This window comes from Chaetodon auriga, chromosome 13, assembly GCF_051107435.1.
Source record: "Chaetodon auriga isolate fChaAug3 chromosome 13, fChaAug3.hap1, whole genome shotgun sequence".
NCBI classification, from domain to species: Eukaryota; Metazoa; Chordata; class Actinopteri; order Chaetodontiformes; family Chaetodontidae; genus Chaetodon; species Chaetodon auriga.
The window spans coordinates 26,479,063-26,495,639 of record NC_135086.1 but is presented as its reverse complement, the minus strand read 5'-3'; the positions used below and the strand labels follow the sequence as shown (position 1 = coordinate 26,495,639).

Genomic DNA, 16,577 nt, shown 5'->3' with positions numbered 1-16,577 from the left:
TGTATAATATTCTCTAAACTAGCCTATATACTATAAATACTTAAATCTATACTATATTGTAGCCTATATACTCTATCCTGTCACCAAAATGACAAATAGCAACATGTAGTTGCGGAAGAGTGAGAGGATCATTGATACACTGCTTCCTGTAGTATTCCTATAATATTGCTATTCTATAGCGTGTGTGCTGCAATACACCAACAGACCAAGCCACCTCTGTAACAAACTCTTCCTTGGCCAAGAGCTCTAGTTGCCAAAGTGTTGCTGAGTCTGATATCGTAAAGACTGCCGCAATCGTCCAGTTTGGCCGTGTGTAACATTCGCTGCTTGGCCTGCTGAAGCGACTTGGGAGTTGCGAAGTCTGAAAAGTTCCCTCATCTTACTTTCCACTGCGCTGCAAGTAACGTTAGGTGCAGATGAGCCTGTTCTCTGCCGCTCAATGGACGAAGACAAAGATGTGACAGTCTCAGGGGAAGATAAAATATTTCTTAGTACCCCAATGGCCTGCTGCAGCACACCTGCCTCATCTCTCCCATCCATGCTGATCTGACCTGAACATGACCCTGGTCTAACTTCTCAGCCAGTCACTGCGCGATAAAATTACCTGCCTTCCGTTTCCACTATACTCTCTCCTTTACACATGCATACAGTCTACTCTTGCATACATATTATTTCTTCAGACAAACATACATTTTCTTCTTACATACATATATTATTTATAATATTAAATATACATTGGCTGAAGAAGAAGAATCAGAGGGACAATCCCCTTTATTGTCACACAACATACATGCGAACACGCCATGCAATTGGTGAAATTTATCTTCCGCATTTAACCCATCTTGGTCATTGTTCCTCCGTGGCAGACCAGGAGCTGCCATCCAACCGGCGCCCGGGGACCCAGTTTCCTTTGTCACCATAGGTCAGGTGGTGATCTTCTTGCATGTTTTTAGTGGGGGTTTTTTTTAAGGAGGATACCCCAGGTGAACACGGGGAGAACATGCAAACTCCACACAGAAAGGACCCTTTTTCCTCGAGCAGCAAGCATCAAAGGCATGGTGGAGGACACGCCCCCGGTGCCCGCAGCGAGAATCGAACCCGGGACCTTCTAGCTGTGAGGCCACAGTGTTGCCACCATGCCACCACCTGCATGTGCATGAGTGCAAAATGTATGAATATGTGAGTGAAAATATATAAATATGAGACTGAAAATGTATAAATGTGTAAGTGAAAATGTATAGATATGAAAGTGAAAATATATGAATATGAGAGTAAAATGTATGTAGTGAGTGAAAATATGTAAATATGAAAATAAAAATGTGTAGGTGTAAGAATGAAAATAAATTAATGTGAGAGTAAAAATACATGTATCTGAAAGGAGAATGTATGTGAGTGAGAGTGAAAATATATGTATGTGAAAGGAGAATGTATCTACGTGAAATTGCCAGGATGAATTATGGCTTGAACAGCCCCTTACAGTATGCAGCAGTGTCATGTTTAAGAAGAAGAAGACATCCTTTATTAGTCACACACACAACATGCAGAGTTAGGGAGGGAAACTCCACACGCCATGTGAAATTGTGAAATTCTTCTCCGCATTTGACCCAATTTCTTTTGTCACCATTGGTCAGGTGGTGATCTTGCATTTTTAAGGAGGAAAATGCAAGAAGACCTGCTGCTTGAGGAAGACCTTTTTCCTCAAGCAGCACCATGTATGTAGTTTGTCTTCTGTTCATTCAAATATTATTTGACAGAACTGTTGTTCTTATAAACAAGGAACAATTAGGTGTTTAACCGCCTATCTGTCCACAGATATGTTTCTGCAAGTTAAGACCAGAGTTTTACAGTTGAACAAATCCTGTGATTTTGAAATATGCCTCCGGTTTTACTATGTAGTCCATTTAATGGTCATCAAATTAGCTTTGTTTATTTATTGTGCTTATATATATATGTATACACACACACACACACACACACACACACACATATGTGTGTGGGTGTATCTGGGGTGTGTTTTAGGTGCACTATCCTGGTGCGGCAATCCAGGTTGTCACAATATGTCTTTGTCAATTACCTGTTAAAGAAATTTATCTGAAGAGTAGAGACAACAGATGCAGCATCTGGGATGATTCACAACTTCCTCAGCCAAAGATCAGTGTGTTTTGCCTTCTGTTGTCAATTTTAACCACTACTATGTACAGAGCAATAGGAGTACAGGGCACTCTTCAAGTGTAAACATGGAGAAGGTGAGGGGAAATTATGTCATTTCAGTGATCCCCTAATAACTAAGCATAATGCATACATTTTCTTTACGATCCATAGTGGAAATCAACCTAGTACACTCAAGTTCACTTCAAAAAAATACTTGTACTGTACTTCAATTTCAATTTCAATTTTATTTGTATAGCACCAAATCACAACAGAAGTTGTCTCAGGACACTTTCCATATAGAGCTGGTACAGACCAAGCTCTTTTATCTACAGAGACCCAACAATTCCCTCATGAGCAAGCACTTGGCAACAGTGGTGAGGAAAAACTTCCCTTTAACATGCAGAAACTTCAGGCAGAACCAGGCTCTGGGTGGGCAGCTATCTGCCTCAACCGGTTGGGTGAGAGAGAGAACAAGAGAGAGAGAGAGAAGAAGAAGAAGAAGAAGAAGAAGAAGAAGAAGCGAGACATGACATGGAGCTAACCTCCTCTGTTTTATTATTTTCTTTTTTAGAGGGGCAACAGAGTCAAGTGTCATATGCATTTAACCTGTAGCACTATCAACCAGGTAGTCAATTTGGGAGGGACTAAAGTTAGCATAGGAGTCCTCTGTTGTATTGAGACATGGCATTGAATTAAATGCTGATGGGATCATATCCTTAAATTTAGTTACAGCTCAATCAGACAGGAGTCTGGTAAACAAATTATTGCTGACGGGCAGGTAGTCTGGTAATATGAATTCAAAAGTTGAACATTTGGGTTTGCAGGCAATATTTGCAATTTAAGTGAAATAAAATGATATCATCCTTCATTAACATCCATATTTGAATGTTTCTCACCTGGAAATTTGTTGCTAAGACCATCTTGCACTTGACAATGAATGACAGGTTGATCCCAACCAGTGATCTAAATAGTGTTACTGAAACCCACCTCCAACCACAGGTGAAGTTATCAGTGGACCCTCTACAGTTCGCCTACCAACCTCATCTGGGTGTGGACGACGCCATCATTCACCTGCTGCAGTGTGCTCACTCCCACCTGGATTGTAGCGGCAGTACTGTGAGGATCACTTTGTTTGATTTCTCCAGTGCATTTAATACCATCCAGTCGCTGTTCCTGGGTGAGAGGCTGCGAGTGATGGGAGTCGACACGCCCACATTCTCCTGGATTACTGACTATCTGACAGACAGACCACAGTTTGCTTCAGAAAATCATTCCTGCCATGAGCCATCACACTATACAACAGTAATTTAAACAGTTAATCTCTACCAACCTCACAAACCCCAATAGTTCAGTGTTTACATATTATTTGCACTACTGCAATACTGAACAATACTGTTTATTGTTTACATTTATTTATCACTTGCAACATTTTTCTGGTACATAGTTTATAGCTCTCTCTTTAAAAACTGCTGTTAATATTTGTTTATATACTTATCTATATATTACATATATTTTAAAAATTGCTGCTATTCTATGTTTATATACTTAGTTATATTTTAAGAATTGCTTCCACATTTGTCAAGTAGCAAAGTTTCAGAAAACTTTTTTTACCTCAAGAAATTGATTGGAAGCTTAGTGATGTAGATAATACTTTCTTCTGGGATCAGGGAAGCAACACTGACCATAATTGTAACGGGTGTGTGTAGGACCCAGGTGTTGTACCAGCCACTTACCATACAGGGTGGTCTGATGTATAGGGCTTTCGATTTATATACTTTATATATGAGATTTGCATCCAGTTCCTGTCCAGCACGCAGTTTGGGTGAAATCATTTTGTTGCCACATGCCATCAGAAACTCTAGGCTGAAAAACAGTGGGTAAAATTGCAAAAGGCGAAAAATAAATACATACATACATACATACATACATACATACATAAATAAACAAATGGGGGGTGGGGGGTTGGACACAGCAGATAAACAGCAGTCAAGGATGTACTCCTTAATTGCATTCTGTGCTCATCACCCATAAAACACAGCAAAATTTAGGATGTTGTATTTTTAGATGAACAATGAGGAAACCAAGCTGACAGTGTACCATACTAAGCAGAGAGCGAGCTCAGACGGATTTGCTTTAATGAGATTGCTTCGGTGTACAAAATCACTGACAGACTTTGAACAGTGGGAAGCCAATCTCTGTTCGGGAGATAACCCTTTCACTTCTGTGAAAGAAGGAGATCTGCATCGCCACAGAGTGGTGAAGCTCGACAGATGAGGACTGAGAACCCAGACAGGAGAGTCTGGGAGATCAGGACAGGAATACGCAGAGGTGATCGTGCAAAGATTTGACAATAACGCTGGAGAGTCTGGCATGAAGCACTGACAATCTGGCACTGAGCTGAGGAGAAGCTGCTCCTTAAATACGCTGGCTGATGAGGCTGATGATAATCAGGTGAACAGGTGTGCGGGGCGTGTCTAAATATTGATTTGTCCAATACTTTTTTTTAACTTTGTACTTTGTATTGTGTTGATGGTGCAACTGTTCTTGTTAGGATCCACTTACCTGTCTGTTCCTAATGTTTTCCTCTTTCCCTTATCCCTTCGTGTTATATGTCTGTCTGTTCGTTCCCCTGTCTGTCTGAGCCTGGTCATGACTCCTACACCTTCTGCTGGCTCCGTCTAATCACCTGAGCACCTGCTGCGCATTGGGCTCATCAGACCAGCAGTATTTAAGGTTGGCTTTCTGCTCCACTGGTTGCCAGATCGTCCTGATCTCTCCCGTCTGTTACGTCTTATCTCTGTGTGATCGTAAAAATATTACTGTTTAGAATATCTCCCTGTGATTTTTGCTGAGACTGAACTGTATTTGGATTTTTTGTTTTTTTGTGCTTTTTGGACTGCTGCTAATGTGTTCTCTTTTTTCAGTGTTTTCCAGCCACAGCTCTTTGTTTTTGCCTTTTGTTTAAATAAATTTGTGTTTATTCTGTATTTAACAACTCTTTCTTTTAATAATAATGTCTAATAATTATTTTGCAGTATTTCGTAAACCTGACCTACCTTGATAGGTTAAGGTTGATCAGTCAGCTGTCATACCCCTTCAGTGTTTCCCTCCCCTTCTCCAAGTGGATCAATGACTCAGTACATGGCCAGACATTGCTCATCCAGACATCTGCATATATTTTATGAAATTACCAGGTCGCTAGATGGATAAGATAAGATAAAACTTTTTTTGATCCCACACTGGGGAAATTAAGTCGTTACAGGCAGCAAGTATTACAAAAAGCAAAAACAGTGGCACAGAAAGGTCAAGATAAAAAGTATACAGGATATGAAATAGAAAATCAACTACATATATTCGAGTCTATGTATTATACACAATATGTATAGTTTATAAAAAACTGTTGCTAATATGGATAATAAATAGACAACAACTTAAAAATTGCACAAGATGTAATGAATAATGTGAGTATAAGTAAATTAGCACTGATAACAGTAATGCAAAAAAACAGTAGGTTTATGATGTAGAATTGGGAGAGACAGCATCAACATGTTACAATCCTAAAGACCTGTCTGTTCCTAGTGGTCCTTTTTCCTTCTCCCCCAGTGTTGAATGTTGTCTGTCTGTTTCCTCTGTCTGTCTGCTTGCTACACCATCTCCTCTCCTCGTGAGTTTGCTAATGTCTTTTCATGAACTGCCTGCCTGCCACGTTAGCGTGTGCCTTACCTCTGACCCGTTTCAATGGAGTTTCCTTAGTTTTTCACCACTCTCTTTTGGAGTGTGCTTTTCTTTATTTCCCTCCACTCCTTTTGAGTGTGCTTTTGTTTGCCACATTATTTATTGAAATAAATCTTGTTTAATATCTTAAATTCCTCTCTGGTCTGCATCCTTGGGTCCAAACCAATTATTCAGCCGTTCAGCCTAACAGAACAATCCGGCCTGTATAGCCCCAGCAGATCCAGTAAAGAAAGCAGCATGATCCAGGGCGTCCTACTTGGCCAGCATGAACAATTGTTCCAGGCTCTCTACGAGTCTAATCATATGTGGCCTTGATGTTGACGGCTCTGCTGCTGCAATCGAACTTGTGGCTGCAAACATGTTTGTGATTTTGGCACATGTCGCTGCGTCCACTTGTAGGCTTTTGAGCCTCTTTTCTCGCAGCTTCTCTGCGCCCCCCTTGCCTAGGCCTATCCATTTATACAGACAGACATTCACTTCTCTCCTACTCCGGTCGAACTCCAATAGAAAAAATTTAATAACCTTGCCTGGAGGGGAGGGCCGGGTGAGGAGGGAGGGGAGAGCTGAGAGATTTCATTGGATTAACCGATTGTCCTTCAAGAAAATCAACCAATGGGCCGTGTTTCGTGTCTCAAATACCGTTGTGGCCGATAAAAAAATATTTATAACTTTTTTTTTTTATTAAATTATGACAGCCCCGGCCAAAAAATGTACATCAGCCCACCGGTCATTGCCCAGTACGGCCTGTCCATGCCTGCTCTCGAGCAACCTGCAGTACAGTCTCTCCCTCTTCCTTGTATCTTGGCACAGGTTTATTTTTGTGGTAAAGAAAGACAAAACCCTTAAGCTGTACATTGACTTCAGGGGCTTAAATGAGATCACCGTCAATAATAAATACCCACTGCTTCTCATTAACTCAGCCTTTGACTCTCTGCAGGAAACTACCATCTTCATGAAACTCGATCTATGTAATGCCTACCACCTGGTCTCAGTGTTGCCAACTCCTCAGTGAAAAAAGTAGCTAAAGGCTGTGGTAAAAGTCGCCAGAAGTCGCTAAATGACATAATCGCATGATTTGCATAATTTAACCCACCTCCTTTACCCAGGCTTGGGACTGGCAGATGTAAATTAAAAGACACTCTGGCGGAGTTACTTTTTTGTTGTTGTTTTTTGTGCACACACACGTACACACACACACACACACACACACACACTTAGAGAAAGAGTAAGTCATTTGATATCTGAAATGATTTCTGAAATCTCGCTAAATATGGCGACAAAGTCACTAAGTTGGCAACACTGTCTGGTCTGCATAAGGGAGGGGGAGGAATGGAAGACTGCTTTCAACACACCTCTCGGCCACTTCGAGTACCTGGTGATGCCCTTTGGACTCACCAACTCTCCTGCAGTGTTTCAGGCACTGATTAATGACGTCCGTAGGGACTTTCTGGCTGACAGGGCCTTTAAGAAACTCAAGGGACTGTTTGCACTGTTGATGCACTGTTTACATCAGCATCCATTCTGGCTCAATCTAACCCAGCCAAACCATTCATAGTGGAGGTGGATGCGTCTGACACTGGGTTAGGGGCTCTACTTTCCTAGTGTGCGGATCCAGATAACCGTTTGCACCTGTGTGTTTTTTTCTCATGCTGTCTCTCCCCAGCTGAGCAGAACTATGACGTCGGTAATCAGGAATTGCTGGCCGTTAAGCTAGCACTGGAGGAATGGAGACACTGGCTTGAGGGGGCTAAGCAGCCATTTGTAGTGTGGACTGAGCACAAAAATTAGCCGATATCAAATTGGCCAAAAGACTGAACTCTCGCGAGGCCTGGTGATCATTGTGGGCAGGTTTAACTTTTCACTCACCTACAGACCTGGGTCCAGGAATACCAAGCCTGATGCACTGTCCCACCAGTTTGCGGAGGCTGATGCTTGCAAGTATGTTGCTGCCTGTACTGCCTGCGCTCGCAGCAAGGCCTCTCATAAAGCACCGGTGGTCTCCTCCTCCCGCTGCCCATACCTGGGAGACCCTGGTCTCATATTGCAGTCAACTTTGTCACTGGACCGCCCTCCCAAGGAAAAACCACCATCCTTACTGTAGTTGATCATTTCTCTAAAGCTGCTCAATTTGTCCCTCTACAGAAGCTGCCCTCGGCTCTGGAAACGGCTGAACTTATCACACTCCATGTCATCAGACTACATGGTATTCCCCATGATATTGTCTCTGACTCTGTCTCTGAGGGCCCCAGTTCATCTCTCAAGTATGGAAAGCATTCGCCAGAGCTTTGGGGGCCACCGTCAACCTTACTTCTGGTTTCCATCCCCAGTCTAACAGGCAGACAGCGAGGGCAAACCAAGACTTGGAAACGGCGTTACGGTGCCTATGTACTGACAACCCATTGGAATGGAGTTCTCTCCTTGCATGGGTTGAATACACCCAAAGCTCTCTGACTTCCTCTGCCAGTGGTCTCTCTCCATTTGAAACCTTTTTAGGCTATCAACCACCGCTGTTTCCCTCTCAAGAGGCTGAGATTGCTGTTCCATCGGTGGATGTGAATAGGATTAAGGACATCTGGGCTATGGCCACCTGGGCTCTTGAACGCACCCAGGGAGTCAAACAACGCTCCACCAATTGTCACAGGACCCCAGCCCCTCTCTACAAATCAGGTCAGTCAGTTTGGCTTTCCACAAAGAAGTCAAGCAAACTGTCTCCTGTTTATTGGGCTGTTTACTATCCTTAAAGTCATTCATGCTCATGTGATAACTTTGAAGTTACCTGAAACTATGAGAATCCACACAGCGTTTCATGTGTCTCAACTGAAGCCTGTCTCCTCTTGTCCTCTGTGTCCTCCTTCTGAACCCCCTCTGCCCCCCAGGTCATCGACGGTGATCCTGCTTTTACAGTCCGCCACCTGGTGTGCCGTGTTCGTACATCCTTGACCCCACCCTTAGGAATGAGTTCCATTGTGACCACCCTGATATACCTTCTGGGTCGCCAAGAGGCATCTGTTGGGGGGGTACTGTTACGATCCTACAGACCTGTCTCCTAGTGTTTTTCTTTTCCCCTTCTCCCCCAGTGTTATATGTTGTCTGTCTGTTTCCCCTGTCTGTCTAGCTGTGTGTGTCTCATGTCTCTACACCTGGCCAGCTTCGCCTCCACAGGTGCACACCTGAGGCGCATGACATGATAAAAGGGGAGAGCTCTCTTACCTGTTGCCAGATTGTCCTGAATTCTTGGCACTGTCTTGATTCCTACAAGTGTGAGTACTTGCTACACCATCTCCTCTCCTTGTGAGTTTGCTAATGTCTTTTCCTGAACTGCCATTTACAATGTGCTTATGTGTTTCAGTTGCCTGCCTGCCGTGTCAGCGTGTGCCTTGCCTCTGACCCATTTCAACAGAGCTTCCATAATTTTTCATCACTCCCTTTTGGAGTGCACTTTCCTTTATTTCTCTCCACTCCTCGTGAGTGTGCTTTTTTTTTGTTTGCCACATTATTTATTGAAATAAATCTTGTTTAATATCTTAAATTCCTCTCTGGTCTGCATCCTTGGGTCCAAACCAATTATTCGGGCGTTTGGCTGAACACAAAACAGTGCTACATTACATGATGATGGTGTTAAACAGTCTGACCGCTGTAGGAATAAAGGACCTGTGGACCACAGGCTGTGGTAGCGTTCTTTTTTTACACACTGGATGCAAGATGACATTCTTTTTCTCTCACAATTTCAAACTGTCAGGATTTGAAAACTCCAAACTTGGCATTGTCAACCTTTTCCTGTTTAGCTACATATTACCTAGTAATGCAAATGGAAGGAAATCTATTTTAATAAATCTATCACTCAGGAACTCTATTTTATATTATTTCATATGTAATGGAAAGGCACGATCAATGTTAGTTACATAAGTAAATTAATGGATTATTTTTTCAATTTCATTAAATATTGCATTTTTTTGGCAAATGGCAGTCATCTGCCTTGACTGGTTGGTTAGAGGAGTAGAGGGGTAGAGAGGTGGGGGGAAAGAGAGAGCGAGACAGCAATGACAATAATAATGACAGCTATAATAACAAATAACAAATGACTAAATATGAAGTAGTATATGAGAATGTATATGGTATGTGTATAGTATACGTATGTACTGTACAATAATAATACAAATTTATTACTCCTATGTGATTTTAGATTTTGAATGTTTTTACTTTCAAATTTCAAATCCAGTCTTTAGGAGTGAAGTCATGTGGAAGTCAAGTCTTGACCTGTCAGGCACAGTTCAAGTCTAATAGCCTTATTTTAGTGCCTTAAGTCAAGAGTTAGATATCTCCACCCACTGGCAGTGTAATGTGCAATTTATTTTAACATCATGATGTGTGGCCTACCCTGTGACACAACCCAGTTGTTTAAAGCTTCCTGTCATGTGGGTGGAGTCTCTGCACCCGGATAGAGTTCAACACAAGCTGTAAACCACTGACGAGTGCTGCATATTTCTGTTACCGGTAAGTTTTGCTTTTATTATTATTTTGGTAGTTTGCCTTAGTAAAGACATTTTTTGAACTGTACAACCCTCTTCACTTTTTATTTTTGATATTTTTACACAAACAGTGAATAATGTTTCAAATGAAGTCTCATGAAGGACACAATAAAAGATTTCACATCGCAAACAACCATGTTTTATTTCAAAAGTGTCATCTAAAATGAGAAAAGTCAGACTACCAATGCATTGAAAAAATGTCTACATAGCTACGCCACTGGTTTGTGACAGTCTGGACATTCATATGAAGCCAAATGAGGAAGACAGGCTTCTTGTTTTCTGAGAGGAAGTTGACAGAAGTAACTACTGACTGACACATTTTCACAAAAGGGGACCAAGAATTATGTTTCAATTTAATGTTGAAATGTGTGATTATATTAATGAATTTAGTTTATAAACACATTTCAAAACATTTTCAGTTAAAGATGTTTTATTGCCAAGAACAACTAATTTCTCCGGCATCATATCATATTAACTGTACAAATGAGCCGCTTTCTACCAATAGATAGTAAGAAGACGTAGCACATGGCCAAAGACCATGGTGGTCTCATATCTATATATGTTAAAATTGTCTGACATGTTTATAGTCATATAGTAACCTATTTTTACAGAGTAACTAAAATATGATGCTATTTATTAATGATTAGGATCTAAGATCCTCAACAAAAAATGTTTGGACTGGTTTTTGAACAGACCTAACACATCACAACACACAAATTCAAATAGAGAATTAGCACCTAATTACTCTGTGCTCCTTTGTAGTTAACAGCAATGACCTTTCACATTAATAATGAAGCAGAAAAGCATCAAAATATATTTGCATCTTTGCTAACCTTGCTGCTGCTTCTCTGTTCAGTAAGATCAAATGTTGTCTCCACTGAGTAGAATATACAACATGCGACAGTGTATTAAGATCTTTTATCTAAACAGGAAATAGAATGGTTTTTGCTTTAACTCATCATTATCAAGCAAATGTTGATTGCACAATGCAATGGCTATAGAATAATGACGCCATCTGCCTTTTATTGGTTCTGTGAAAATCCCTACAAAAGTGCTAACCTACCAGCAGGTCAGGGAACTAATTTTAAAATCAGCTGGTGTAGTGCTTTTTCTTACTGTATTCAATACCTTTTTTCTGAGTTGTTTTGTTATGTTATAATTTCTTTATCTGTGTAGTTTCACTGAGTAAATACTAATGTCTCATCTCAGTTTCATGTGAATTGCCGCACTGCAAATATATCTCATGAAAAAAATGTTGACATGTTGAACACTTGAACACACTCTAAGTTTCTGAAAACCACACCCATGAAAACGGAACCAAAAATGATGATGTAACTTTTAAACCATGAGCTGTTCACAGGGACAGCAGGGCACAGTGAAAGGTGTTAGAATGCTAAAAAAAAAAAAAAAAAACTGGAAGTGTTACTCCCTGCAATATTCCATCTGATCTGCTGTCAAAAAATGGCCAAAATGACCATAGTCTTGCTTTGTAGATAATCTACAAATACTACTACTACTACTACTACTACTTATGACAAATCTCACTGACAAATACATTACATTTCCTGTTTTTCCCAGTTAAATGATAATGTGAAGTTGTAGGAAATATTCAGTTTGCATTAGCAATAACTTCAAATCCCTGAAGTTCTGTCACTGACATTGCTTGGTGTTCACTTGTTTCTCAATATTAAGTTTGGTCCCAGCAATACACCCACAAAGTGTGAAATAGATCAGTTGAGCAGTTCTCAAGATATGGGAGGGACGGACATACATACAGACAGACAGACAGACAGACAGAGTTTTGCTTTATAGTTAAGTGGTTAGATGCAGGAATTAGACAATATGCTTGGATTCCTCTTTTATATTGATTAATAATATCAGAGTGCAACACAATGAGTGACACACTGAGCATGTCAGAATCCCAGGAGATAAACACAGAGAACCTCTTTAAAGAGCTAAGAATAGGAGTTATTTTATATGTGAAAGTGATGAAATGTGGCAACTGGACATACTGCTGATGGATGTGTGTAATTCTATTTAAAAGTTATGCATAATGCTGTTGGATGTGCTTAATGCTGTTTAAGGTGGGCCTGCTACTGTTTTCATTGTGCGCAATGCTATAGTAATGCTATAGCTACAGTGTGCACCTGTCAATAAGTTAAATGTGCACACACACACACATGGTCATGATCATAACCTACCACTTTAGACCAATAGGCCGAAATGGAAGTTAGGAAGGGTGTGGTACATTATATTTATTGCTCAGAAATCTAACTTTTGCTTTTTATGAGAAAGAATGCATAGTATGTAATTTAAAACATTACATTATTTCATTTTAATGTGTCTTAATTCTTTTCAGCACTGTAGCTATATTTAATGGTCAAATGGTGTCTTACAAACAAAATATATTCTTATTATTCCTTTAAGATACAGCTTTGTTATGGGTGTGATTCCTCCATGTGAGTTGCATAACAAGTGCAAAGTATGAATGACTAGATGCAGTAACTGAAATAAATCTAAACTCTATACAAATTGTTTCGTATATGTGCTGATTCATATTTGATCATTCTGAGGCCATAGTTAGCACTGTTATACAGGAGTACATTTTTGTACAGTAAGAGTTTAAGTACAGTATCCACAATTATCAACCAACTGCTACTAGTGTTGTGTACTGTAGTCAGTGAAGTCAAATAGTCATTTTAACCAGACAAAGTAGCAGCAGTATTATTATCAATAACACAATTCTATATATACAAGATAGATGCATTACGATTTCTTGTGAGTGCTTTTTCAGTCTGACTCACAAAGAGGAAATGTACTGATGACGCAACACTTCACTGTTCCCGTCTACCTTATATGGTGTCAAAAGTGTTGAGTGCAGCACAGGGTTCTGTGTACAGGAAACCTTGTATTCATATTCAGTATTACACTTGGGAGTGGGTGGATGTTTCATACATATCATTAGGGTGACCATCATTCTCACATGTAGTCCCATGATGCTCCAAGGACCTTTGATATTTTAACATCAAATGTTTTTTAGTTACATCAGTGAGTCACTGATCATTTGTTGATGAAGTCATTTTATTTAGATGAGTGTTGTCAAATGGTCAATGTGCACCCATTTTTACAAGTTTACAACTCATAAACAACTCTCATAGCAGAGTGGTGGATGTCCTAGAGGCAGGGGCAATAGATGTGAATAGATGTGGTATGAGCACACAGAAAGTCCTGATGAATTTATGGCAAAACAGTTGTAAACCCTAATGAAGATTAAAATATTTTCATTGTATGACACTGATTGACACATATGACACACTGATTGTATGATTTAAAGTATAACTATTCCACCTCCGCAATAAAATCGATTAACTATTTAACCATTTAGAGGCATTTAGAGGCTAACTAATTTTCTAGCATACTGGACAACCTATATGGAACTTCACTGTGTTTTCTCCATTTCAAGGGCACCCTAGAGGGTACTATATCAGGTTTTTATCAGAGTTATTCCTTTGCCGCAACTCTTTCCATCAATATAAAGGTTGGTGCTATAGTTGGTGTAAAGTCATTCAGTGCTCTGGCAGCAGGCGTTAAGATACTTTAGAGATGTATTGTCTTTAAGATAGCACAGTGCAGTGTTACCGCGGCACCTGCAACCACAGTTGCAGTGCAGTGCATAGGTGTTATCCCACCTATCCATGGTGGTTGGTTGATAAGGAAGTTGCACATTTTCTTATGGTTTTCATGAAAATGTGCATTGACTTTGAATGTAAAAACTTTTTCGACAGTGCGAGCAGCAGTCCCTTAAAGGTACTGTATATAACATAAGATTCTTTATTGATCCCCCCTGAGGGGAGGTTTTGGTACAGATAGAGAACTTAACAAATTACTGATTAACAAGTAAATAATGTATAAATTTTGAAATACCAAACAACGTTAAGGGATTTCATGTTTTCAAGGATAAATTAGTGATTAAGAATCTGTATTTTAAAGGATCCTTGTTGTACTTTATTCTTACTTGTTGTAAATCTCATGATTTTAATTCTTATCTATCAAAAAAAAAAAATCTATCTGAATTATCTAAAAAACATGTGTTTTTTGTCATCAGGACATGGGTCTGTGTTTACTGTTTGTTCTGCTCTTGCTGATGAGAAGAAATGGTAAGTTTTAAAAAGTTATCTTAAAGCCTCATAGTAACAAACATACAGAAGGCATATAGAGATATAGATATATATCTTTGAGGCACACTATTTGTACCAAATATATACAACACCATTTTGTCATTCAAGGAGCTGAAATAGAATTAAAATCCAAAATAAAACAATCAGACCGAGCCTCCTTCCGGAGGCCTTCCCAAGAGGTGGCTCCAGGACAAATTTGGGCAGGGAAATGGCTGATTTATGCTTGCTGACTGGTCAGCTGGCTGGAGCATAGCAGTCTTGTCTGGCTCAAGAGCAAGGTCCAGCAGAAAAGACAGCAGGGAGCTGGATGACAGAGGTATTCTAGTGATTCCAGTCAGTCCATGAGCAAAGAAGAAGTTTTTCTGGTGGGGAGCAGTCACTGATGGAATCTTCAAGGATCTGTAAGTGGAGATAGAGCCCTGAAGATTAGTGCATTTGGAAAGTATACTGTACCTGTGTGAAATGTCCCCTACTTGGATCAGGAGCAGGAAAGAAAGAGTGGTAAGTGGTGTGCCAATGTCAGTAGAGGCCAAGTCATTTTCAAATAGTGCAGGTGTGTGAAGCAAGAAGACTGACAAGATTCAGAGAAGGGGTGAAGGAGGGCATTAATTTGGAATGTTTGACTTTTGGAGGTGAGTTGCCAGAGAGAGTGTACCTTGAGTATGAACAGTGCTGTGAAAAAGTATTTGCCCCCTTCCTGATTTCTTACTATTATGCATATTTGTCACACCTAAATGTTTCAGATCATCACACAAATTTAAATATTAGACAAGCATAACCTGAGAAAGTACAAAATGCAGTTTTTAAATAATGATTTTATTTATTAAGGGGAAAAAGATTTCCAAACCTATATGACCCTATGTGAAAAAGTAATTGCCCCCCCTTGTAAAGAGTCAACTGTGATTAACCACATTTTTTGGAAAGCTGAGTTCAATTTTACTGACCACACCCAGGCCTCATTACTGCCAGAACTGTTCAATTAAGAAATCACTTAAATAGAACCTGTCTGAGAAAGTGAAGTAGGATGCGAGATCTTGAACAGAAACACATCATGCCGCATCTAAAGAAATTCAAAAACAAATGAGAAACAAAGTAATTGAAATCTATCAGTCTGGAAAGGGTTACAAAACCATTTCTAAGGCTTTAGGACTCCAGCAAACCACAGTCAGAGCCATTATCCACAAATGGAGAAAACTGGGAACAGTGGTGAACCTTCCCAGGAGTGGTGTACCAAAATTACTCCAAGAGTGCAATGACGACTCATCCAGGAGATCACAAAAGAACCCAGAACAACATCTAAAGAACTGCAGGCCTCACTTGCCTCTGTTAAGGTCAGTGTTCATTAGGGTACGGATAAAGTATTTTTGACGAGTACGAGCATGATACGAGTAAAACTTGTCAATATCCGTGCTCGGATATTGACAAGTGTATCCGTGCTCGGATATTGACAAGTTTTGAAGGAAATCAGAGGGACAATCCCCTTTATTCGTCACACAGATACATGCCCATATCATGCCCACACACGCAATGAAATTTATCTTCCGCATTTAACCCATCTTGGTCATTGTTCCTCCGTGGCAGACCAGGAGCTGCCATCCAACCGGTGCCCGGGGACCCAGTTTCCTTTGTCACCATTGGTCAGGTGGTGATCTTCTTGCATGTTTTTAGTGGGGGTATATTTTATGGAGGATACCCCAGGTGAACACGGGGAGAACATGCAAACTCCACACAGAAAGGCCTTTTTCCTCAAGCAGCAGGCACCGAAGGCATGGTGGAGGACACACCCCTGGTGCCCGCAGCGAGAATCGAACCCGGGACCTTTTTGCTGTGAGGCGACAGTGTTGCCACCGTGCCACCGTGCCACCTGTCTTCACGCTCTGTGATTGGCCAGTCACACACAGCACCCGCCCCTCCCTACACAGACACATCTCTAGTTCACGTTGCTCTCTTCAGTACGCCTTAGGTTTTCTTCAGCTCGCCTCTA

At 40.5% G+C, this 16,577-nt stretch overlaps 1 protein-coding gene and 1 long non-coding RNA gene across 4 annotated transcripts in view; both read left to right on the top strand.

Annotated features, from left to right (window-relative positions):
- The first annotated feature begins 3,657 nt into the window (after window positions 1–3,657).
- LOC143330175 (uncharacterized) lies at window positions 3,658–4,311 on the top strand. Its single transcript, XR_013077940.1, has 2 exons — window positions 3,658–3,892; window positions 4,216–4,311. It is a non-coding gene; the product is annotated as an uncharacterized LOC143330175 (long non-coding RNA).
- Window positions 4,312–10,310: 5,999 nt separating this feature from the next.
- itgb2 (integrin, beta 2) overlaps window positions 10,311–16,577 on the top strand; it is a 64,921-nt gene continuing 58,654 nt past the window's right edge. For 2 of the 3 annotated variants that reach the window (XM_076746625.1, XM_076746624.1), the window contains exons 1-2: window positions 10,311–10,380; window positions 14,521–14,572. In XM_076746625.1, the coding sequence (XP_076602740.1) occupies window positions 14,524–14,572 (49 nt within the window). In that variant the 5' untranslated portion in view covers window positions 10,311–10,380; window positions 14,521–14,523. The remainder of the gene's footprint in view (window positions 10,381–14,520; window positions 14,573–16,577) is intronic. The other variant, XM_076746626.1, reaches the window with a different exon arrangement.